This window comes from Amphiura filiformis, chromosome 18 (assembly GCF_039555335.1).
Source record: "Amphiura filiformis chromosome 18, Afil_fr2py, whole genome shotgun sequence".
NCBI lineage: Eukaryota > Metazoa > Echinodermata > Ophiuroidea > Amphilepidida > Amphiuridae > Amphiura > Amphiura filiformis.
Window position 1 is genome coordinate 6,472,810 of NC_092645.1, and position 23,846 is coordinate 6,496,655.

The following is a 23,846-nucleotide window of genomic DNA, read 5'->3' on the forward strand; positions in this document are numbered from 1 at the left end:
CTTATGTCTAGGTAAAAATGTCGACTAAATTAATCTTAAAAAGTTTGTATATATAGATACAAAAAGTTTCCAAACATTACAAATATCTGGCAATAATTTTGAAGCTTATTTCAGTTTTTATCACATACATAATAGTGAGATTATTTGATGTTGTGGAAAACATATGTGTTAAGACTTTGATCAGTCTAAATAAATTTGTTCATTGAATCGCTAACTTACAGAAGTAGACTAACTCCCAGACTTGTTCCAATTGTAATTTTGTCAACAGATCCTGGCAGAGACCCTGGCAGAGGAACAACAACGCAATCCTGAATTCACCGTAACTAAAGTGGTCGTACACAAGGAAGGGGAGGAGATTGCAAGTGACGTTACCAATGGTGACGTACAGTAGAGGGCGCTCTCCCTCTTGTAAATGGTAGGTTCTTGTGCTATGTCTTCATGACAGGCTTTTGCTTGCAAGAGCTATAGTATATCTGAAAGATAACTTGTCCAGTAAGAGGAAAATGCAAAAAAAAAAGACAAATGGGTTGTAAATAAAGTAATAAAATGGGTTAAAATTTGTGTGAATTTTAAGAGATAGAGTTGTTTCTGGAAAACTTTTGTGCTTTCTTCCTGCGTAATTGTCCTTTGAACATTCGTGGATTGTTTTTCTCTTATAGCCCACATACATGGCCAACTACATAATGTGACACAATCTGGTCCATGGAGACCAAAGGAGGCATTTTTGAAAATTGAGTTACTATAATTATGACTTTACACAAATGATAGGCTATCTAATACTGAAAACACCAAGATCTAGCATACTTGGTTTCAAAGTTATGAAGTTTTGTGATGTCTTATGTATTCAATTGAATATATGAATACAAAAGCCACCTAAGTCCATACTTTGGCCAAATTGAGTTAAGCATGGGAAATTGTTGCTATACATAGGCCTGTTATATGCAAGAAAGAACAACTCAAATTCATCCTCTGTGTCTATTGGGCATGTGAGAAATAGCATGTATGAAAGAATCACCCAATTCCATGATTTGAGTCTTGTAACACATTGATTGAAATCCAGTATGTATAAAAGTCCACTTGTAACACATTCATTGCTGGAGAATGACCTTTGAACAAAAAATGGGTTTAATAAAGGAAAGTGTGTGGTTTAAATTACATGGCAGAATGCTTATCAACATTATACATACCTGTGTGCTTTATTTTGTATTATCTTACTAGTGGTAATCTCATTCTAACATTGTTGTCTTTGTATATGATGTAAAAATACCACCTAAGTCCCGAATTTACATTTTATCCCACGAAGTCCCGGAAGTGCTAATCGTCGTACCTAATACAGGTTAATCGACTCATTTGCACGAAAAACTTACCATATTGACCAGGTAAATCTAACTGAAGGAATTAAAATGATACACAGGTTTTTCTTTCAAAATAACTTCGGATGGACTTAGGTGGCTTTTGTATTCATGTATTCAATTGTTTTTTATTCCATATTTTTGCCTTTATCCGAGTTTCAAATTTACCGTCTTTGGCCTCCATGGACCAGATCGTGTCACATATTTGAAACAAATGGTTGTATACACTACTTAATTGTTCTCAGTCGCTTTTTCAGTTGCTTCGCTCACAATCGCTTTTCGCTTTCAATCCAAATCCAAACAGCTGATTTTACATGAATGCAAAAAATAAAATCTAAAAGCTCAAATATCTGGGTTGCTCGGGCCCATTTCCCTGTTGTCTTAGTTTTTACAAATTTACATGAACACAATTTTCACAATGATTTTTTCCCCTTTTTCTTTCAGTTTTTGTCTCAACTTGGACCGACATGCAGTTATCTTTCTCTTCCAAATGCTTCAACAAGAAACAACTCTGTATCGCCTGATTATAGCGCCCTCATGAAGAAACATGGACATTTTATAATTCCCATCATAGTTTCATCAGGACTGGAGAGCACCTTTTCAGGATTGACACTATGGACCATAATAGCCTCATCCCAATGGCATAGTTCAATAACCTCAATTAAACAATCGGAGCAAAATTTGACCTCAAGTTGCAGAGTACGAGTTTTTGTACCCAAATTTTCGTAGGTCATTCAATGAATATACAAATGTATTGGGGTTAAAGAACTATGCCCTGATAGATGAGCATGTTGTGGATCCTAGCGTGAAGCATTGAGAAGACAAACATAACGACTTGTGATCACTATGGGAAAAATGTTTTTTGAATTATAGAAATGTTATAACTCACTATTTTATGATCTTGCCTTCATTACTGGAATAGTCTTTTATTAAAACCTTTGGGGAAAATATGAGGGGCAAAAAGTTTGGGCATCAATTTAGAACTAATTGTATGTACCTTAAGTGGCTCTGGATGAAATAATTTTATTGTAAATTTGAAAAAAATTACACCACAAATCCTGTCAAATTGATTATGAAGAAAAGGATTGAATATACTGGTTTCCATGGCAACCGGTAGTTGTAAATGTTTTATCTTGTACAAGTGCAGTAGTAGAGATTTTAAGCTTAAATTTAAAAAAAAACAATACATGATTAAGTTTTTAGATTTTACCAAAGCATCCAAGATACACTTGGTATTAAGAGTAATAAGTTAACCATGTTTATAGGGTGTATCTAGAGTATGGGGTGATCCAGAAGCGAGGGAGCGGAGATAGAAAAAAGTTTGTAGATGGTGCAGATTTTAGATGGGATCGAACCAAGCAGGTTTATATTCATATAATATTAGAACCTCAATTGAAATAGCTTGAAATCAAACATTGTAGAATGATAAGTTATTGTACTTACATATTTTGCACCTATGGTGCATTAAGAGTGTTTTTGTAATATGCGGGGTACCACAAGGTTCAATCTTAGGCCTACTATTATTTATTTTGTATGTTGATGCTCTGTGTGCTAGCCTTAGGCTTGAACATAAAAAATATCAAGAGCTATCTTATGAACCACTGAACCGATACTAGGCGCTTTTGTACTTGTTAAAATGCATTTTCATGCTGATTCTAGTTATGGTTATGAAAATGTACAATTCTGAAATTTTAAAATTAAAAAAAACAAAACTTGTCTTCTGCAGTCGATACCTGTATGCAGAGAGTTAATGACATCGTAAATACTTCCATTAATGAATGGTTCTTTGCCGATGGCACCACTATAACGTATTCACATTCAGACGTGGTGCATTAATAGAGTTCTTGTTTGTTTATCGTTTGTGGGAAACCGGTGTAAAAGAAACGGTGGGAAGATGTTGAGTACACGTGTCGTATATTTTTCTGCAATGTTTGGTCTCAGGCCCTTATATTGGAATCATGTCATTCTACTAGCTCCTAATTATTTCTAGAATATTACATCCATTTTTTTATCTTTTATGACTTTTAGCTTGTAAGGGTTTTAGATGTTGTAATTTGTTTCACATTTCTACCCTAAGAAATGATACTATAATGCAAGAACAAAAAAAATTGTAATTTAGAAGTGGAAATTTGGGGATTTGAGAAAAAAATTTACATATTTGATTCTACTCGTTGGCAAGTGTTGCCTTGTGGCAGCTAATTTTGTCGCGAACAGAATATAATTATAGATAATTGTTTTTGTACATTTAGTAATCAACAACATTGTACATGTTCCTGATTTATTGAATTTTATAATTTGTCTTGAAGTTCAAAGGTGACTTAAAATTAAGAGGTAATATGGATGGTGTTGACCTTTGACCTTACCTTCATTATGTAAATCATATCACCTGTGAAAAGAAACAAAATTATGTGCAACCTTATAGTGACATTTCAAGAATCAATCAATCAATAACCTGCTGTTTTTCTTTGCATGATTATCATATTTAAAAAGACGGCCATTTTGAAGGGGTGTTCTGTGATGTGAGACGTTAAAATTTGATTTATTTTGTGGATACAAGTTTATGTAGTCTGAGTTGGATTGTTTTAGTAATGTCAGAGTTGCACAAAGCATGGGACTTAGTCAAAACCCAATCATTGCCTATACCTCATCACTACTTGCTAAATTAATGCTCAGCGTGCTGGCCATATAGGTTTCACCATAAATATTCCATGGTATGAGATTTGTTCTCAAACTATCAAACGTGAGCTCAGGAACCACTGAACTTATACTGGGCATGTTTGTACTCATTTTAATGCATTTTTCATGTTGATTCCAAATATGATCATGAAAATGTACAATTCTGAATTTTTTGAAATTTAAAAGAAAATTTGAAGCTTGTCGTCTGCAGTTGACACCTGTGTGGACAGGGTTAAGATTAGGCTCAAAAAAGGCAGCATGATTGATGTGTTCAGAAATTGACATTACTTTCACTATCAAACCAGGTTATACGAAACTTGTGGCATCATTTACAAAAAATTGTATAGACATACCCACTGTATGTTATGTAAGTTCACGCCCACTCGCACAGGGGAAATTTGGTACTATTCAGGATATTTATTAAATATAGACATACCCACTTTATGTTATGTAAATTCACACACATGGAAATTTGGTACTATTCAAAATGTCTATTAAAACTGAAGTGATGAATAAAAGAAGTGGACAAAAATACCCTGCAAACCATTCCTTGCATAAATTTATTTTGAGAAACAAAACTCACCCCTTTTTAATGGCCACCCTGTATAATATCCACACCATGTAGATTTTGATGATGTGTATTACTTAGAAACAGATGTAGAGTTAGATGTTTGTAATTGTGCCGATTGTGCTGGTTTTGCATCATATGTATACAGTACTAGTGTTGTGTTCTTATCAAAGAAATGGGATGGGGAGAACTTGGCGACTCCAGTAACTCCATGAGCGACTCCAATAACTCTATAGGCGACTCCAATAACTCCATGGGCGACTCCAATAACTCCATGGGCAACTCCAACAACTGAACTCCATGAGAACTACTCAATTTATTCAGCCAATTGGTAATATTATTTGTAAGAATGGCTGAAGAGGATTGAATATCTAGAAGCTGTATTTTAATTGGTTATTCGGATGAACATTATGGCATATTAACCAATCAGAAATGCTGTAAGAAAAGCAGTTCTCAGGGGGTTATGACACTATTAGGAAACCAGCCATATTGGATTGTAGCTCATAGGGACTAAAATAGTGTACCTCTTGCATTTTTCATTTAAAGGCTGAAACATGACTGAAATGGATGACAATTAAGGTCTTAACGCATGAGTGGTACGAAGTTTTGCGCAAGTACGACTTGATGTGTGTTAATAGCAAAATGTATAACATGCAAATGAACACTATTTCAGCGGTTGGCTGTTTTACGGAGGTACAGTATTTTACTTAATGAAGGACACCCAACACTGGCAGAATCCAAGTTCTCCCCATCTAGTTCAATGGTTCTTATGCACCTACAAGAAATAGAAAAAATAGTATAAAAAAATAAAAAATTGATCATAAAGAGGAAGAAAATGATAACAAGTAGTACCTACTTTGTATATTTACATGATTCGATACAGGAACATCATATTCTGATTGTAATGGGAGAAAATATTATTAGCGTTTTGTTTTGTTTTTGTCGTTGTTATAATTTTCACCAAATGGTATAAATCTATTGTAGAAATCATTTGGAAAGCTTTAAGCTTAAACCCTTCTGCTTGTTCTTAATTTTGTTCTTCCCTACTTAAAAAAATGCTGCAAGCTCGCTATTTCTTTTATCCTAAACTGAATAATTGGTCTCATTACGTTTTGATGTGCCATGCATGTTTATTGTGTTAAATGTTACATAGCTTCAGAAGCTCAGAATGAGATCATTGATTATGGCACTAATAAAAACCAAGACCATTTCTGTCCCTTTTCTGTGTAAAATTATGCTTTCATTGTGTTCCCTCTTAATGTAGAATTATGGGCTATTCCAGTTGAAATCCATACACCCCTATGGAAGACATGACTTTAATCGCCACACAGGGAGTGTGAATTTCAAATCGATTCACCTGCTCAGGTAATCCTATTTGAAATTCACACTCCCTGTGTGGGAGATAAAGGTAATGTCTTCCATAGGGGGTGTGTGGATTTCATCTGGAATAGCCTAATTCAGGAATTAGTGACAACAAAGATGTGTTATTTATCTACACAGACCATCTTTTGTACCCAACAGGGAAGTGCATCAACCATTTGGCAAATTATACTTCAATGAATTCTTCTTGCATTTTCAAGACATAAATTTAATCTGAATTGCATGGTATATGACTAGAAAGTTAAGCCTCATTCAACACCTTGGTTCTGATAAATGTTTGTTGTATCCCCTCATTCTTTCTAATTTGAAGCACCTTTGTTGTCACTTCTTTCATGAACTGAAATATAGACGAATCCAGAGTTTTGACTATTTAAATTTTTTTCTCAAAACTGGAGGACTATATTTCTGTCTAACAAATTGGACATTCTTACATTTTAGATTTTTATTTGGTGCAAAATTGTAGTGTTGTATATGTTTAGGGTCGGTTAGTAAACATGCTTAAAACATGGACCTTGGTTCTATATTTAAGCACAAACACCTGTGCAGGTGATTTGGCCTGTGTGCTCACAACATTACACAGGCTACTTACCTTTTACAGTGGATGTTGGGAAGTGTTTAAATCATCCTACACTGAACCCTAGGTAGAACTGCATAGACCCATTCATATATATATGCTATCCCATCATGCACTATTCTAAAGGTAACTTCTGCCAGCAAATATCTTGATGTTAGCATGTCTTTCGTATTGCTGCGCACAATTTGCACATTTAAACTTGCGTGTGAGAACAGGAATGCGTAGCACCATTCAATCCGTAGCAATAGTGCATGATGGGATAATTGTATAATTATGATTAATAATTTGAACTGTTTGTGTCGAATTCTTTTGTTACAGATGTATATGTCTAAAATAAGTGCAAATAATAATGCATAGATTAAAGAAATATTGTGTAGTTTATAAGACCATATTTTGTTGATTATTATCTCTGAGATGTTTGGAATGATATACTGCTAAGTATGTATTGGTCAACTAAATAAACATTAAATTAGAAGCAAAAACTGCAAAGCTTTGCTTAAGCCATTTTATTTTGCTGATTTTATTTTGCTAATCCCCCTTGTGTAGCATGCATCCACAATAAATGTGTATGATGGTTCCCTGCATGTATAGCCTATTATCAATCCACATAAAAGGACTAACAATGGAGCATCAAGATGCAGGGTACCATCATATTTCATATTCATGTGAACTCTCATGTGCAGTCTAACAAGTGCATAGTTCGTTGACCCCATAGAATACTCATGGCTCAAAATTTGACCTTTTTGTACCCAACACACTCAAAGGTCATTCTATGCATGTAGCAGTCTATTGGGGTTAAAGAACTGTGTACTGACAGGTGAACATGTTTAAGATCCTAGTATATATTAATAGTTTCACCAATATAACCTTTGACCTTGTAAGTTGACCTTGCAGTTGTAAATCATTTTGAAATATGTGAATACAGCCTATAGCTTATAATCAGACCTAATCATATTTAATACTTACAAAAACATAAAAAATATCTACATTTTTATTTTGATTGCTGCATTTTACTTGTAAAACTTCTCTTGTAATGTGTCGATAAATAGCTTTCCATTTTTTGTTGCTACGGCATTATATGTAAATTAGCTTTGTAGAGGATACCAGTGATGTAGTCAACGGGTTTTTTTTTAAAGGAACTAGATTTTTAATATTTATCCGATATTTTTATCATCATCATCATCATCTTCTCCTTGCGCAGTCGGTCACCATTGGAGTTTATGACACTCGATGTATTCATAGCTTTTAAGATATCTGTAGTAATTCCTAGATATGTGATGCAGCAAAATGAGGCGGAAGGTTGGAAAAGCGGATTGTTGTGATTTTGCACTTGTTTTATGGACAAATGGTGACACAGCTGCTCAATTCTGTCTTAGAAACTTGGTGAAGCTGTAGGTCCACTGTCAGATTATCAACAGCACCTCCCACCCAAACCAAACTTTCTCTGGGTAACTTGATCAAAGCGTGTAAGATATATTGTAAGAAGTGTTCAACTTCTTCAGCAACATGACATTTATCATATTGTATTTAGGAGACAGAAATTGGCTTTTAAACTAAATTTACAAATTTGACTGCTAAATGTCAGAAGTGGGTAATTGTAATAGCTGCCCTGTGAACATTTGGCAATTTACACACAGTATATTGTACTCATCTACACATGGCAGCTATTGCACTTCTTGCACTGAGCAGTCAAATTGTTCTATGCGTCAAGCGTATATGAGCATGAACAGAGAAGTGATGAACTATCTCACTGATTGGCTGATCAACAGTCACAACAACAAGATGGTTGACCCATTCGGTATCAAGTGAGTAGAAGTTGCCTCTTTTGCTGCTTCTATGCACTGGATGATCAGCATCACATACCCAGAATTGGAAATTTATTTTAGCTGCTGTCGATATGGGAAGAAAAGTGAATACCGATTTTCAATAATGGGACTCATTTTGCAGTCATCACATAATGCTATTTATAATCATATGTATAATTTCACATTTTTGTTTCTCTTTAAGTTTGATGCAACTGTCCATAATGATAAATGTGATCAACCTAGGACCAAAATCAAATTTTATTTTATTTAATTTTTCTTTCTCTTCCATGGGTTCAATTTTTGATTGGAAAATTATTCAATTACTGGGTATCTTATATAAACAGACAAATCTGCAGTGAGTAATAGTTCTGAATCTTATCGGTGTCTATTTTGCAACTGCTCAATGTTCAGCAAATTTTGTTCAAAATAAACGGAGTTTTGGTTAGCACTTCACCAGCAGTTTTATGTTTGTGCTAGGGCATTAATGCTCTGTGTTAACAGAGTTATGAGATATTTTCTCAAAATATCAAGAGCTACCTTAAGAATGTAACATTGCAATCCTTTTGGGCATTGTTTTGCACACCACCCTATACTCGAGATATTTGTTATCAAATGCAATCCTTTTTTGCATACCAAATGTATGTGCACACAATCGCACACAGTACAAATGATTATGCAATCCTGCTGCTGAGTGCCAACCAGAACTTCTGCTATCATAAGCTTTTACCACAGCAGATATCTTACACTTCCCACAATGCATTTCTTCCCATTTTATGTACTGATTTGCTATTCAGTGCAACATGGATCATTAATGACAAAAAGTACCTCAATAAACAGCACATCCAGATCTTGCAGAAGATGTGTTTATTTCTCGACTATCTACCTATGTTTAGCTAGTTTATGCTCAACATGCTAACAACATAATAGGAGTGTCATTTGAGGTCATGTTGCAAAGGATTCTGGGAAGGGTAAGATATCTTCTCGGATCGTTTGCAAATATGGGATTTGGTTGCATCAGTGTAAAAATTTGTTTTTAATTTTTTGTTCTATTTTGAATAGATTGATTTTATTTTAATTTTGTGTCTGCAACTCCATATATTGTGACACACCTTAAATTATTGTCCTGTGAAGTGTGATTAAAAGAATGGAATGAAAAAACAAACAAAAAAGATATCATAATGAAATTGTTAATTATTGATTTTTTTCTTTCTGTATTTGAAAGAGAAATAAAAACTATTCCCCATATTCTATATGAAAGTTGTGTGTCGTTTTCTTTTGGTGTATTGTGAGATTCTTTTTGAATGGAAAAAAAACCAAGAAAACTACGATTTGGCATCAGTAGAATATTTTAATATTTCATTAATTCCACAACGCTTGATAACAATTATAGATTATTACTTGTTGAGAGTGAAATTGAGGATGCTATTTCTAAAAAGGGGTTAAGTCACAAAATCAAGAAATTGTGTATAAAGTAAGCACCGGGAAAATGCGTATGATTTTTGAGAAACTGTACTTCTGTTTTACCAAACAACTATATTTTTTTCAAATTTACAAACATAATAATAAATACACTTAATAACACACATGCATATAAAAATATAAACTATTATATTATTTTGAAAGACGTTTTAAGCCAATGGGCTATTCCATATAAGTCTGCCCTACCCCTGTGGAAGATTTAAGAAAAGTCATCACTCGCCTATACAGTAGTTTTATCTGCATTTTCCCCAACAGGAGAGACTAATTATTTGAAATGGCTGAAATTACCCAATTGTGACGTGTCATGTCAAAAGCAGACACTTTTGGGCAGGTTATCAATTTTGAGGTTTTTACATATCTTAAATATAGAGATATTTTGCTCCACAACGCTGTTTTTCCCAATGAAATAGGACATTCCTAAGCGAAGATATTGAGATCATAAGTTATGGTATTATAAAATTGGAAATTGAGATATCGGCCTTCAAAAATATTATTATGTTGAGAGTAGGATTTACCTTGAAACGTGTCTCAAAAAATACAAGATGCCAGTTATATTCTGGTCTGAAACTATCAGACAATATTTTTAACATCAATAATATCACAAATTCGCAACAAACCCAAATTGTGAAAAATTCACCCCCGGGCAGATTTTTGGCTATATCTCCATTTACGATCCTGCCCATAAGTGTCTGCTTTTGACATGACCCGTCACACATGTCTATTCTATTTGAAATCCATACTCCCATGTATATGAACTCCACAACTGGAGTATTTCAAATACCCAAATGTTGATTCTATTCAAAACCTTACTCTGTGAAAGTTTGTTTGGCTTATAATAGGTGAAAATTACTAAAAATTTTTTTTAAAAAACTGCCAGTTACGCAACATGTAACTAGTGAAAGTGCTGTGCCCAACTGCGTGCATACACAATGTTATGAGTCATTTTTTTCCACCTATTATAAGCCAAACAAACATCAGCTAAATCTTCCACAGGGGGAATGTGGATTGCAACTGAATAGCCCAATGAAAGTTGATTCTGAGTTTCCTACTTCATATTTGCACAAAATAAGTGCAGGAACTATTTCATAATTATGCTATGTGCTTAATCTTCCTAAAATCCATAAACATGCATTGTTAAATATCATATTTCAGTAATTCTATAATTTTTGTGGAGAGTAAAAAACTATCAATAAGGCTACAAAAAAACCCTGTTCTATAATGGCAGGCGAACTTGCTAAATAGGGTTGTTTAGGTTTTTTTTGTTTGTTTTTTTGGAAGATTCTAATTGACCCTAAAAATCACAGAAAGCTCAAAAAACTGGAAAACAAACCTGAAAGTTTTTGGCAAAAATTTTTTTTAAATTTTTTTGTCAATCCGCTTAAAAAAAAGGCTGTTTGTAGTCTCAGAGAGCTAATAATAAACCCTGATATGCAAAATCTGGGTGGGTCGGTCCTGTAGAATAGGGTTTTTTTTGTCGCCCAAGAGGCACCAAAACAGCACACTTAAGGCACATACTTTTAAGTTGCACAAAGTTTTCCTCTATTTTTGGCATTTTGTAAGTACTTAACATGTTAACATTATATAGAGTCGGTGCTTTCCATCTGTCTCCAGTGGTGTACACACAGTTTTTTCAAAAGTGGAGGGGGAGCATCATGGGTCTCAATCGGCCAGACTGCTCAAAAACTTGCCCCTTTATTACCTCGCTGTAATTGCTAGTCCCATCTTTTTTCTCCTGACTATTATTTGGTTCACCTCCAGTTCAGTAATTTTGTAGACAATTCAAATCTAAGGATTTTGCCAAAATATTGACCCATATATCTAAGGATTTTCACAAAAAAGGGACCTAAGTGATCTAAGGGATTTTGGTTATGATAGGTCCATATTTTTACAAATTTTATTTACAGTGCATAAAATATAATGATTTGTGCTTTAAGATAGGTAATGTAATGTGTTTTTCATGCGTATGACCAAAATATTTTAAAGGGAGCCCTGCGAGGGGACCCTTGTCTATTGTCTAAGGATTTTTTACTTAATATAGACCCATGTCAGGATTTCTCACCTCACCCCCCCCCCCCCCATTGAAGCAGCCTCATATATGTGAGTATACTCTTGTACATAACCGGGGGTCACTCTCACAAAAGTGTCTCCCACCAGTCCGAACACCTATGAAATGCACCCTTAATGGCGAATTTTCACATAACCAAATTGCACCCCGTAATGGCGAAACACATGCAAAATCCTACCCTAAATGGCGTAGCACATGCAAAAACTATACCATAAATGGCGTCAACTTGTAAATATCTATATTGATACCCTAAGTGGCGTAAACAGGGAAATGAGCTAATTTGATACCCAAGGTGTCTTTTTGATGTTGCAGACATATAGATACTGAAGAAAACATGCACAAAAGTAACAATAATCAATTAAAAAGTGGTGATTTTTATCAAATTAATGCAAACTCACTCAAACAATAATATTACTAACCCTAAACGTCTAAGGATTTGGCTGAAAAAGGACCCCTAAATGGCGATGCCTTCTGAAAAAAGTACCCTTTTTCAAAAAGACGTCGACGCCGCTGTGTGGTGAAAAACATACCCTTTTAGACGCTTTTCTTGGACACGGGTGCGTAGCAAGTCAAGTAGTGAGTGACCCCCCCCCCCCGGGTACATAAAAGTTGGTGCTTGGTCGTATTGCACCTCCATATAGGTTGCCTAGATGTATGTGTACAGAGTATTAGGAATGCTTCCAGTTAAGGCTTTCCTGTCTGTCAGTGTATGTTTGTGGACCACAAAAAAACCTGGAAAAGCATACAAACAAATTGCAGTTATAGTACTTATGATATGTAAACTAGCTTAGGTACTGTCGTCCATTACTTGACTCTCATTATCAATATATTTATACTGAGCTGTTTTGGTGTGTAGTTTTTGCATCATAGCCATAGCTACTATGTTATTGCGATGGTGATAATCATAATGGCTGCCACAACCAGAATAATGAGAAGATACAAATTCAATGCGTAATTCATGATGCCTTCAGTTGATTTCTGAAAGTAAAAAAATATATAAAGGAATTATAAGTTAATATTGTAGATACAAAAGCTCAAATCAATTTTGTATCCCCGGCTTGATCCCAGTGGCAGCACCATTGGGCTTTGTCTCACCCCCTGCCTTAATTCAAAATAAGAAAAAATACACTCTTAGCCTACATTTGGGCCAATTTTCTTCCCCAATTCTAGGTGCTCCACAGCTTTGAAAAAGTTCATCTGGAATGTTAGTTAAAGTGGAAGCCCCACTTTTGGTTCAAGTTCCTTAAGGAATTTGTCAATGTTAAATTTTACCATGTAAATTCTGTTCTGTCTGTCATCAAAGTAACAGGCGTAAGCCAGTTCTTCTGTGGCGAACTGGCCAAGCGAGGGCTTCCTGTTTAAAAAGGGGCACTTCATGATCCCCAACTTACTCCAAAAAGTTAAAATTTTTATACCATCAGAAACCTGGAACTACATCATGCTTATGTGCATAAGCTTTCTTGCAGATCCGGTCGTTTGACAAAGATATCGTTCAATTTGTAGTTTGGGGCTGCAGTAGCCCATGGGGTGCTGTAAGACATGTAATTATGCGTAACTTGCAAATTCAATGTGCGAATCAACTGAAATTGTTGAAATAAGCTTTTTTTCACAGATATCTATTGAACCATGTACCCTAAAATGACGATGCTAAATTCATGAAATGCCCCTTTAAGACAGAATAGTGTATAATTGTGCTATTCCAATTGATAACATACACCCCTATAGAAGAACATGGCCTTTATCTCCTACACAGGGGGTGTATATTTCAAATGGAGTTGCCCATTCAAGTAACCCCATTTGAAAATGGGGGTGTAGGGATTTCAACTGGAATAGTCAGATTCCATGAATTTTACTGAGAAACTGATAAGACCAACAGGTGGCTCAAAAAAACCGATTTGGATCTAGAGAAAAGGAAAAGTCAAGAGGGAAGTTATTCACTTGACAATAAAATCTTGGACCAACTCATTACACCCTCTATGACAGTTCCTGTTGCCCAAAAAAGGAAACAGTCAGATGTAAGTACAGGGGCGTAGCCAGCTTTCTTGGTCAGGGGGGGCAAAATAAAATTTTGGGGGCACAGACGAAAAAAATTGCAGTTGCATCATACAATACATAGAGACTGTATGTCTTTGAGCTTCCCGAAAAGGGCCTTATTGGGATGATGTGCGCGCGTAGCGCAAAAAAATGGTATTTTACACTATTTGCACTATTATCCGGCTAAAAAAGGGCTTTATTGTTACAATGTGCGAAAATGTACAAAATTTTGTATTTTACACTATTTTGGCCCTGAATTTTACTAGAAAAGGGGCTCCTTGCCCTTTTTCTTTTCCTTTGCCCTCCTGATTTTCTCTTTCATTTTTTGTCAGAGGGACACTTTTTCTTTCATTTTTTTGTCAGGGGGGACACTCTGACGTTTTATTTATACGTCAATGTGTAATGATAAGGGATGTTCAACAGATCAACATCAACACATTGGACAATTTAAGTGCTAGAATGAAATAGTGATTTTCTCTGTTTTACCTCATTTGTTTGGCTCATAACAATATATGGGGAAAATAAAAATCTATTTTTAATGCAAATTGCACTTTATTGCTTAGGAGATAATATTTACCTTTTCAGGAGGTGGTGTTAGCTGTTGTTGAGATTGATGATTGGGATCAGAATTCGGATCCATATTTGTATCCAAATTTGGATAAATCTTAGCAGGACCGTCATTATCATGACTGTTAGGAGTCGCCATGGGTATGTCTGGAGCAGAGTTACCTAGGTAAAATCAAAAATCAAACACAATCAAATGTCGGCAGTGTACCAACATAAGTTCATTTTAAGTAAATTTTTTGCCAAAATAACAAAACTAAAATTATATTATGGATGCAAACCTGATTTTTCATATGTAATCAAAACTTTCAATCATGTTTTTCTCAAAACTGAAACTAAATTTGAAATACTCCAGTTGCAATGTGGAAGATACAGGTAAAATTAAAGCCATATTATAACATTTGCTGAGGAGAACACCCTCAAATTTTTTTTTAAATTCTGGTTTTTACACGATTGTAATGTACTTTAGTCGATAAAGATACTCTGCAAAAATCAAGACTTTAGGTGCTGTAGTTTTGTCAAAATCCGAGATTTTGAATAAAACGATGGAACTGGCGTTTTATTATTACGATGGAAATATTAGGCGAACACGTATGCACAGTACGTACACGGCGTGCGTGATACACATACGCACACATATCGTACCGTATTACAAGCTATTACAACCGCCGCCGTAACATGCATGGGTGCTAGTAGTAAATTCCAATTTTCTATGCTTTACCTCACTTGTTCGGCTCAAAATTAAAAGGGACATATCTGACAGTAAAAGCTAACATTTTATGGAAAATAAATACTAATCTATTTTTACAGAAATATTATAATATGGCTTTAAGTCCTATACAGGAGGAGTATGAGTTTCAAACAATTAACCCTAGCCAATTCCATTTGAAAAACATACTCCCTCTGTGGAAGACTTTTCATAAATCTTCCATAGGGGTATGACAGATTTCAAATGGAAGAGCCCATTGGGCTATTCCAGTTGAAATTCACACTCCCCCTGTGGAAGATTTTGGACATATCTTCTTCAGGGGGAGTATGTTTTTCAAATGTAATTGGTCAGGGTTAATCATTTTGAAACTCATACGCCCCCTGTATTATGGCCTTACCTGTATCTTTCACAACTTGAGTGAGTATTTCAAATGGAAGTTACCCAATTGTCTTAATTGTATTCAAAATTCATACTCCCTCTGTGGAAGACTTAGTTAAATCTTCCACAGGGGGAGTGTGAATTTTAAATGAAATAGTCCATTATTCTTACTTGATTTCATGCATTTTGTTTTACACTCCAAGAAGATCCACAAAGTGATGTGAGCTATAATAAATACAACCATCACCCAGAATAAATATGGGGGTAGCCCAATTAGGATGGGTGTGGTTGAGCCAACTCCAGTCACAGCTAGGCATATTGTTATGACTGAAAGTAATAACAAAAATATAACAAAATTTCAGACATTAACAACAACAACAACAAAAAGTGACACTAACTTAAAAAAAGGTAATCGTTTAATAGGGTATATTAAATCAATAATCAAGATGATTTTAATAGAGTCTATTATGGTAAGGGATGGTGCAATAATTATGTGTACTCCCAGGGTGGTGAATTATAGCTAATTAGGGGGTAAAGATTTTTTGGCAGGCCAAAAGGGGGGGGCAAGCATTTTTTGGCAGGTCAAAAGGTGGGGTCAAGCGATTTTTGGCAAGTCAAAAGGGGGGGGGGGCAAGCGATTTTTGGCACAGATATTTTGGGCACCGTTTCTATATTATTAGGCATGTCCACTAAAAATTTAAGTACTTTTAAATTGATTCAGACCTAACTTGTTGGCTGGGAATTGATGAAAGAAACATTTTGGCATTTAAATAATCTTAATCGGACGTTTCATTCCAGAGATATGGCCTTTCGAGTGTCACGGTTTTATATAGGGCTGCTAGAACATGTTAAAAAGTTAAAGTCCAAAAAGGAATACTAACAGAAAGTGCAACTTTAAGGTACTTTTTCTTAATGTATTTATTAACTAGCGTTATCTGGAACATTATATTTGCTTATAACAACATGAAAATAAGATCATCCTGAAGATTTAATCGATTTTGTTGACATACAACAAAAAATATAAGACCTCAAAACCCATGGTTTGTTTGGTGAAACCTCAAGCATGATCATAGATGGCCGCCATGAAAAATATCTCCATAGAGGAGATGAACAATAAGTGCATTATTTCAAATGAATAGCGGTAGTCTTAAACATTGTTCAATCTTTTAAGGTCAGCACATTTTATCTTCAAAAATTATTATATTTCATCATGGCATAAGTTTGGTAACATTAATCACTACCAATTTTGAGAAATTTGCTCCAACTCAAAGCTTATCTTTACTACATTGAGCAATACACTGTGTATGCATGGAAGCCATGATGGATAGCATATGAAATGTACATGGTAGTGAGAAGTGCACGGGGAAGTAAAAGATTTGAGATGGGCCGCGGTAGGCTTAAACATTCTTAAATTTCTTAACATCTTGCACATTTTGTCTTCAAAAATAGTTAAATTTTATGAGTATGTAAGTTTGCTTGTCTGATTCACTCCAAATTCGGAGATAATTGCATTTGAACACCTGATGCACGGAATGGTGTCACTTCAACCTGTTGTAGTTCTCATCTCATTAAATTTTCCATTAAAAAAGGTTGATCTCTTCATGAAGGAAGGTCCTCTCTATTTACTGACCAAACAGGAAAAAGTTTGGTTAATGTTTTCTGGTGGAATCAGGAATTTCTTGAAACACCCTGATATAGGCCTACATTTGGATCAAAACAAGTATGTACGCCATTTAACAGGCCTGGGATTTCTTGTATCGATCAGTTTCTCCATAGACAATACGTGTGTGAGTGCACGCACACAGTAAATGAAAAATCGTTCTAGTGGAAACTGTATTGACAGTGGTCATCCCTAATATTATGCCCTGAAAAGTTGTAGGAAAACGTAAGGAACACGTTCAAATATGCAAAATTTCCTGCTCGCTGCACTCGCATTATATGGTAAGACAATTTAAGGTTGTAAATTCAGATTCCCCAAAATCTTGCATTGGTAAGGGGGGGGGGCAAAGATTTTTGGCACATCAAAGGGGGGCAACGGTTTTTGGCACGCGTCAAAAGGGGGGGAAAGATTTTTGGCATGGCCATTTTGAGAATTCACCACCCCGGGGGTACACATAATTATTGCACCACCCCTAATATAAAGTTGTTGCTAGCAGCCATCCAGTGGCCCAGCGTGGGTCATCATATTGGGGGCACCAACCATTGGGGAGCGGGCACTTGCCATTTTTTGACCATTTTCCTATGGGATTGTCTAAATTGTACAAACACTGGGGGGTCACATGCCCCCTAATGACGCTACGCCACTGCAGCCATCAATTATGCATGCGCTATTTCATCATACAGTATGAGTGATTATAAAATATTTGATAATTTGCAGCGTCAGGAGTGGCGTAGGGTGGGTCATCATATTGGGGGGCCACCGACCATGGGGAGGGGGCACAACTTTGCACAAGCCATTTTTTGGCACTTTTCCTGTGGGATTTTCTAAATGGCTACCCAGCAAACACAAAAACGTTTTAAAAACGTTATAAATAAGTTATATTTTGGCTTTTGGTTTAGGTAAAAACATTTTAATAACATTAAAATGTTGGGTTATATAAAGGTTATGAAAACGTTTTAAAACGTTTTATACGAAAACACACTACAACAATATTTTTTAAATGTTTTTAAAAATGTTATTATAAACTATTTTCGCAAACGTTTTTTGCCAAATATTTTGTCAACACTTAAATAACATTATGTTAAAATATTTGCACTCAGCAAACACAGAAATGTTCTTAAAATGTTTTATTCAAAACGTTTTAATGACATTTAAATGTCGGGTTATATAAAGGTCATGAAAACGTTTTTAAAACGTTATTGCAAATATTTTGGGCAAACATTTTTCGCAAAATATTTTTTCAACCCCAAAATAACATTCTGTTTAGAATCTTATGTATCACGTTTTCAAAAATGTTTTTGGAATGTTATTAAAACGTTTTTATACCCTTTATACAACCCGACATTTAAACGTTTTATGTAAAACATTTTGTATTTGTTGGGCAGTAGATTATCAAAAAATGTTTTTAAATGTTATGAAAACGTTTTATACCCTTGATATACCCTTTATATAACCCGACATTTAAACATTTTCTGACAACCTTTTATAACCTTTTGCGAATGATGTCGAAAACGTTTTGTGTTTGCTGGGTAAGTGGCGTAGCGTCAGATAACAGGAGCTGCTTCCACTGCTTTAAGAGTACTAGTATATGAGAAGCATCCCTGAGTCATTCTTAACAAAACTAGTTTCGTTTATAGGGCTACATTGATGTTATTGTTTTTTTACTTACTTCCCAGGATATGTGCACTGGTACCCACAGCCCAATGAGCCCGATCAAAGATGGGTCTCCTAAAAGAAAAGAAAATGGAAACCAGACAATCAGACTATATGAAAATATGTAACTTAAGGGCCGTTCATACTACCACCGCATTTGCGATGTGTTGCTTTGCGATACCGATATATCGTTTACTTTTGCCGCAACTCAACGCAACTCGTCGCATTTTCAAGTTAAAATGTATTTAACTTTATTGCGATATCGCAGTGCAGTAGTTTGAGTACGATGCAGTGCGGCAACGCACCGCATCGCAAAGCAACGCATCGCAAATGCGGTGGTAGTATGAACGGACCTTAAGACTGATACCAGATTTCAGAAGCTTCAATCGAGTGATTTTGACCCCTCCTTTGGACACCCCCTCTAAAAGGTCACACTACCCCTTCGCCTATCTCAGCTCCAGTGGCTCAGATTTCTGGACTTGCGCCTGGTATCTATCATCCCTGGTAATGCCTGCCACCACCCAGGCACGTAGCAAAGCGTATTAAAGGTGGGGCGCCCAATAGACGGACCCAATATGACACAGAAAAAAATGTAAAAAAATGGCCGCGAAGCGGCCATCGCGCCGCGTGCCTCCCAGTTCTGGCACTCCGTGTATCTGCGCCGGTGGCAGATAAAGAAGCGCGATTCACGAAATACAATAAAAAAAGGGGTCATTTTCATACACTTGTTCGTGAATTTGAAAAAAAGGGTGCTCTTTATTCTTCAATCACATGTATAAATCATCGTAGTTTCATTATTCAATTCATTTAAGAATTTCAGTTTCATTATTCGGTTTGGTGCACATTACATTAGGTCACATAAATTATACGATGCATATACAACCACGGGTGCCGTACATTATTAATTAATGAGTTTCCATCAAAAAGGGTATATTAGAAATATTATTCGGGTTTTAGCGAAAAATGTGGCATTGTAGAAGGGCAAAAAATTTGCGAAATTGCTAAAAATAGGGTGTTTTTATCCTGAAATGTTCATAAAATGAGATTCAAAAGGGGTGTTTTCAAAGTTCGCGAAAGCATGAGTGACCCGTGGGTATACACGGAGTACTGGAATCGGGACCCACCTTCAAGCAATGCCTAAAATAATTGCAGGCCTATATATCATAAGACCTACTTCCGATCGACCCAACCGCACATTTTTTAAAGCATATGTGCCTACTATCATGACTATACGCGCAATTTAACTATCTCTCTCCTCCTTTTCTCCTTTGCTCTTCTCTTTTCTCCTTTATTTCCCTTACTTTTCTCTTCTTTTCTTTTGCAAAAAGTGGGCGCCCCAGACGCCGCTGCCACCACCACCACCAACTGCACCTCACCCAAACTGCCTCGTTAATAATTTGCTTTGGTGTACAACAATGGCATCTAAACATAGCCATGATAGGATTAGTCATGGCTAGGAATGTTAGTATGGTCCCTAGTAATGCACCACTCTGCCCTACCTTAAGTTTCCAACTGTACCCTACCCACCTAAACCACCCCACCCCTCAGTCAATAACTTATTTTGGTGTATCAGGATGGCATCTAAAGATGGCCGTAATTGGATTGGAACATAAGGAACATAACTAGGGTATAGTAGCTCATAGTAATCATGGTATTGCACCATCACACTCTACACTCAGTCCCAAGCTATATCCTACCCATCTACCCCACCCCTCAGTAGCTTGGTCAACAACTTACTTTGGTGTACGAGGATGGCATCTAAAGATGGCCATGATAGGATTGGTCGTAGCTAGGAAGGTATCTATGGTCCCCAGTAATGCGCCATCCCACCCTACACCCAGTCCCAAACTGTATCCCACCCAACCACCCCACCCCTCAGTCAACAACTTACTTTGGTGTACCAGGATGGCATCTAAACATGGCCATAATAGGATTAGTTATAGCTAGGAAGGTAACCAGGGTCCCTAGTAATGCATGCAAGAATCTTGTGTCTGGTCCCGATTCCGAATCCTAGAGGGAAACAAACAAACAAACAAACAAATATGATGAAGTTTGCATTACTTGGAAGTATCAAAATATTATATTTTCAAATTACATAATAATCATGATCATTATCAATGTATATGTAAATAAATATGTAAATATTTACTTTGCAAATTTGCACAAATATATGAATTAAAGTAGTTTTACAGTATTTAATGCACTGTTTTTAACAAGCATTGAAAAACAAAATACTGGAAATTTAGATTTTCCAGTATTTAAAAAAAAATTATTTTCAAATTTATAATAAGTTTTGCTTTTTATATCAGGTGGCATGAAATGCCATACTGATATATCGTTGAGCAGGCGAATCTTCTGTTTCTTCTTCTGATTCTTTTGTCAGACCATCTTTTAAAATGCTACTAGTGCCAGACACTAGCACCAATCTCGACTAAACTTGGCCCGGGACTTGGCCACAAGAAGCACTGACCCAAGCTCCTTCTAAGTTGTACACAGCTACGGGTGAAAGGTCATGTTGGGGTTTGGTGGTCATTATGTGGAAATGTGCAAATGCGGCCCGATAAGAACCACTGACCCAAGTTTAATATATTAAGTTGTACACAAATTTCACAAATCAATGCTTTACAGTAGTATAAAAACCTGTGGTATAAAGCACAAACATGCCCAGTTTTATATGAAAAAGGTTTTTAACACAAGTCTCTAAATACATAAATGACAGCCAGTGAAAAAACTTCACTGACCATCCAGGATTTGAACCTGGGACCTTCGGATCACCGGGGCCGATGCTCTACCAACTGAGCTGATGAATCAGATGGATGGAGAAGAGCAGTGATGTTATTATCTATAGGCCTTCAGTTCAAGGCATTAGGCATTAGGCCTAAAAAGAATTGTTTGATTATGTAACATGAACAAAATTTTAAGCTGTAAATTTCGCTTGATAAAGGCTTTGGAACTTTTTTTCTTTTTTTTTTTTAACATTTATTTATTTAAATTTTTTTTTTTTTAATTTAATTTTATTTTTTGCCAAAAAAAATAAATAAAAAAAATCAGGATCGGGCCTAATTTTAGGGTAGGTCGGGTTATGCCAATCAAACAATTTTTTTAGGCCTTATTAGGCCTTATTTACCTGTTGTCTTTCTATGAATCCCCCAACTGAAATGAAGATAATTATAAATGCTGCCACTGTCAACAGGAATGCTGACACCATCACAAACCTATGCACCTGTAAACAAAACCAAGTCAACAATTAGTGTAGTGTCGTAGCCAGGTGAACCCCCCCCCCCCCATTTTCAGGGATGAGTAAGAGTAAAATGTCATTAAATTTACTGAAAATGGCACAAAAATTGACAGATGGGGACAAAAATTGGCTTTGCGCCCTCACAATTGGACACAATATTGACAAATGGGGACAAAAATTTGGCTTTGCCAATAAATGTCAGAGGTACACCATGTTGATCACCATGCGTAACATGTCAATATGGCGGATTTACCATAGTCCCAGCAAACACAAAACATTTTCGACATCATACGCAAAAGGTTATAAAAGGTTGTCAGAAAACGTTTAAATGTCAGGTTATATGAAAGGTACATTAATGGTATAAAACGTTTTCATAACATTAAATAACATTTGTTGGTAATTTACTGCACAGCAAATACAAATGTTTTACAGATAGAAAACATTTAAATGTCGGGTTATATAAAGGGTATAAAAATGTTTTAATAACATTCCAAAAACATTTTTGAAAACTTGGTACAAATCATTCTAAACAGAATGTTATTTTGGGGTTGAAAAAATATTTTTCAAAATATGTTTGCCCAAAATATTTACAATAACGTTTTTAAAATGTTTTCACGACCTTTATATAACCCGACATTTAAATGTTATTATTAATAAAACGTTTTGTAAAAAAACATTTTAAGAACATTTCTGTGTTTGCTGGGTGCAAATATTTTAACATAATGTTATTTATGTATTGACAAAATATTTGGCCAAAAATGTTTGCAAAAATAGTTTACAATGACATTTTGAAAACATTTTAAAAATATTGTTGTAGTGTGTTTTCATACAAAACGTTTTAAAACGATTTCATGACCTTTATATTACCTGACATTTTAATGTTATTAAAACGTTTTTACCTAAACCAAATCCAAAATATAACTTATTTAAAACGTGTTTGTGTTTGTTGGGGTGTTATGTACAGGGCAATTTTGAATCGGTCGGTACTCTATGGGTTTAAAGTCTTTACCGTTTTTCTTGTTTACTTACCGCAAACCAGACAGGTTTTTTGCAATATTTTTTACCAGGAGCCATTGGTTTATAATATCTAGCCATTGTGATCCCTATACTAGCCAATACAAGCCAAGCTACCACCATTAAACAACCTGCAATCATCAAGAAACATAAAAAATTGAAAATATGGCTGCAAAGTGCATACATAGATTGGGTGGCTGTAGGATTTTGATAAAAAATTTTGGCTCAACTCGCTTGCCCATAATTATTTGATGGCAAACATTTTTGTCAAAATTGCCTTTAAAAAAATCTTTTTGCACAGTTTTAGAGGGGTCTGGGCTGTTTTGGCATGAGTTGCACATTGCAATAGTATAGCATCATAGGTGCAGGGGGCACATGCGCCCCCAATTGATCTGATAATTTAGAAAATCCCATAGGAAAATTCCTGAAAAATGGCTTGTGCCCCCAATCAGGCCCAGTGCCCCCAATCATGTTGATGCCTCCCTCCAATAGGATGACTCATGTTGCCACTGTATCCAGTTGTCTATTCTCAAGTATCTAGTTGTCTATTCTATTTCAAACCCATACTCCCTCTGCTAAAGTGTGGATTTCTAATATAAGATTTCACACCACCAAATAGAATTATATCGCTGTGCGCCCTTAATTTCACTTCTTAGAAAAACCCATGGATTCTTAAATTAAGCATTAAAATGAGCAG

The 23,846-nt window shown here is 35.6% G+C and overlaps 2 protein-coding genes across 21 annotated transcripts in view; one reads left to right on the forward strand and one right to left on the reverse strand.

The window, feature by feature from the left end:
• The window catches only part of LOC140139799 (protein 4.1-like), a 228,181-nt gene extending 218,576 nt beyond the window's left edge, over positions 1-9,605 (forward strand). For 13 of the 14 annotated variants that reach the window (XM_072161510.1, XM_072161512.1, XM_072161518.1 and 10 more), the window contains 2 exons: positions 269-415; positions 1,797-9,605. In XM_072161510.1, coding sequence (XP_072017611.1) covers positions 269-391 — 123 coding nt within the window. In that variant the 3' untranslated portion in view covers positions 392-415; positions 1,797-9,605. Of the gene's footprint in view, positions 1-268; positions 416-1,796 lie in introns of those variants that run through there. The other variant, XM_072161524.1, reaches the window with a different exon arrangement.
• Positions 9,606-11,993: 2,388 nt separating this feature from the next.
• LOC140139800 (uncharacterized) overlaps positions 11,994-23,846 on the reverse strand; it is a 61,818-nt gene continuing 49,965 nt past the window's right edge. For all 7 annotated transcript variants that reach the window (XM_072161530.1, XM_072161531.1, XM_072161529.1 and 4 more), the window contains 7 exons: positions 23,165-23,280; positions 22,025-22,120; positions 20,789-20,907; positions 18,914-18,972; positions 15,756-15,911; positions 14,511-14,662; positions 11,994-12,877 (listed from right to left, as the gene is read on the reverse strand). In XM_072161530.1, the coding sequence (XP_072017631.1) occupies positions 12,779-12,877; positions 14,511-14,662; positions 15,756-15,911; positions 18,914-18,972; positions 20,789-20,907; positions 22,025-22,120; positions 23,165-23,280 (797 nt within the window). In that variant the 3' untranslated portion in view covers positions 11,994-12,778. The remainder of the gene's footprint in view (positions 12,878-14,510; positions 14,663-15,755; positions 15,912-18,913; positions 18,973-20,788; positions 20,908-22,024; positions 22,121-23,164; positions 23,281-23,846) is intronic.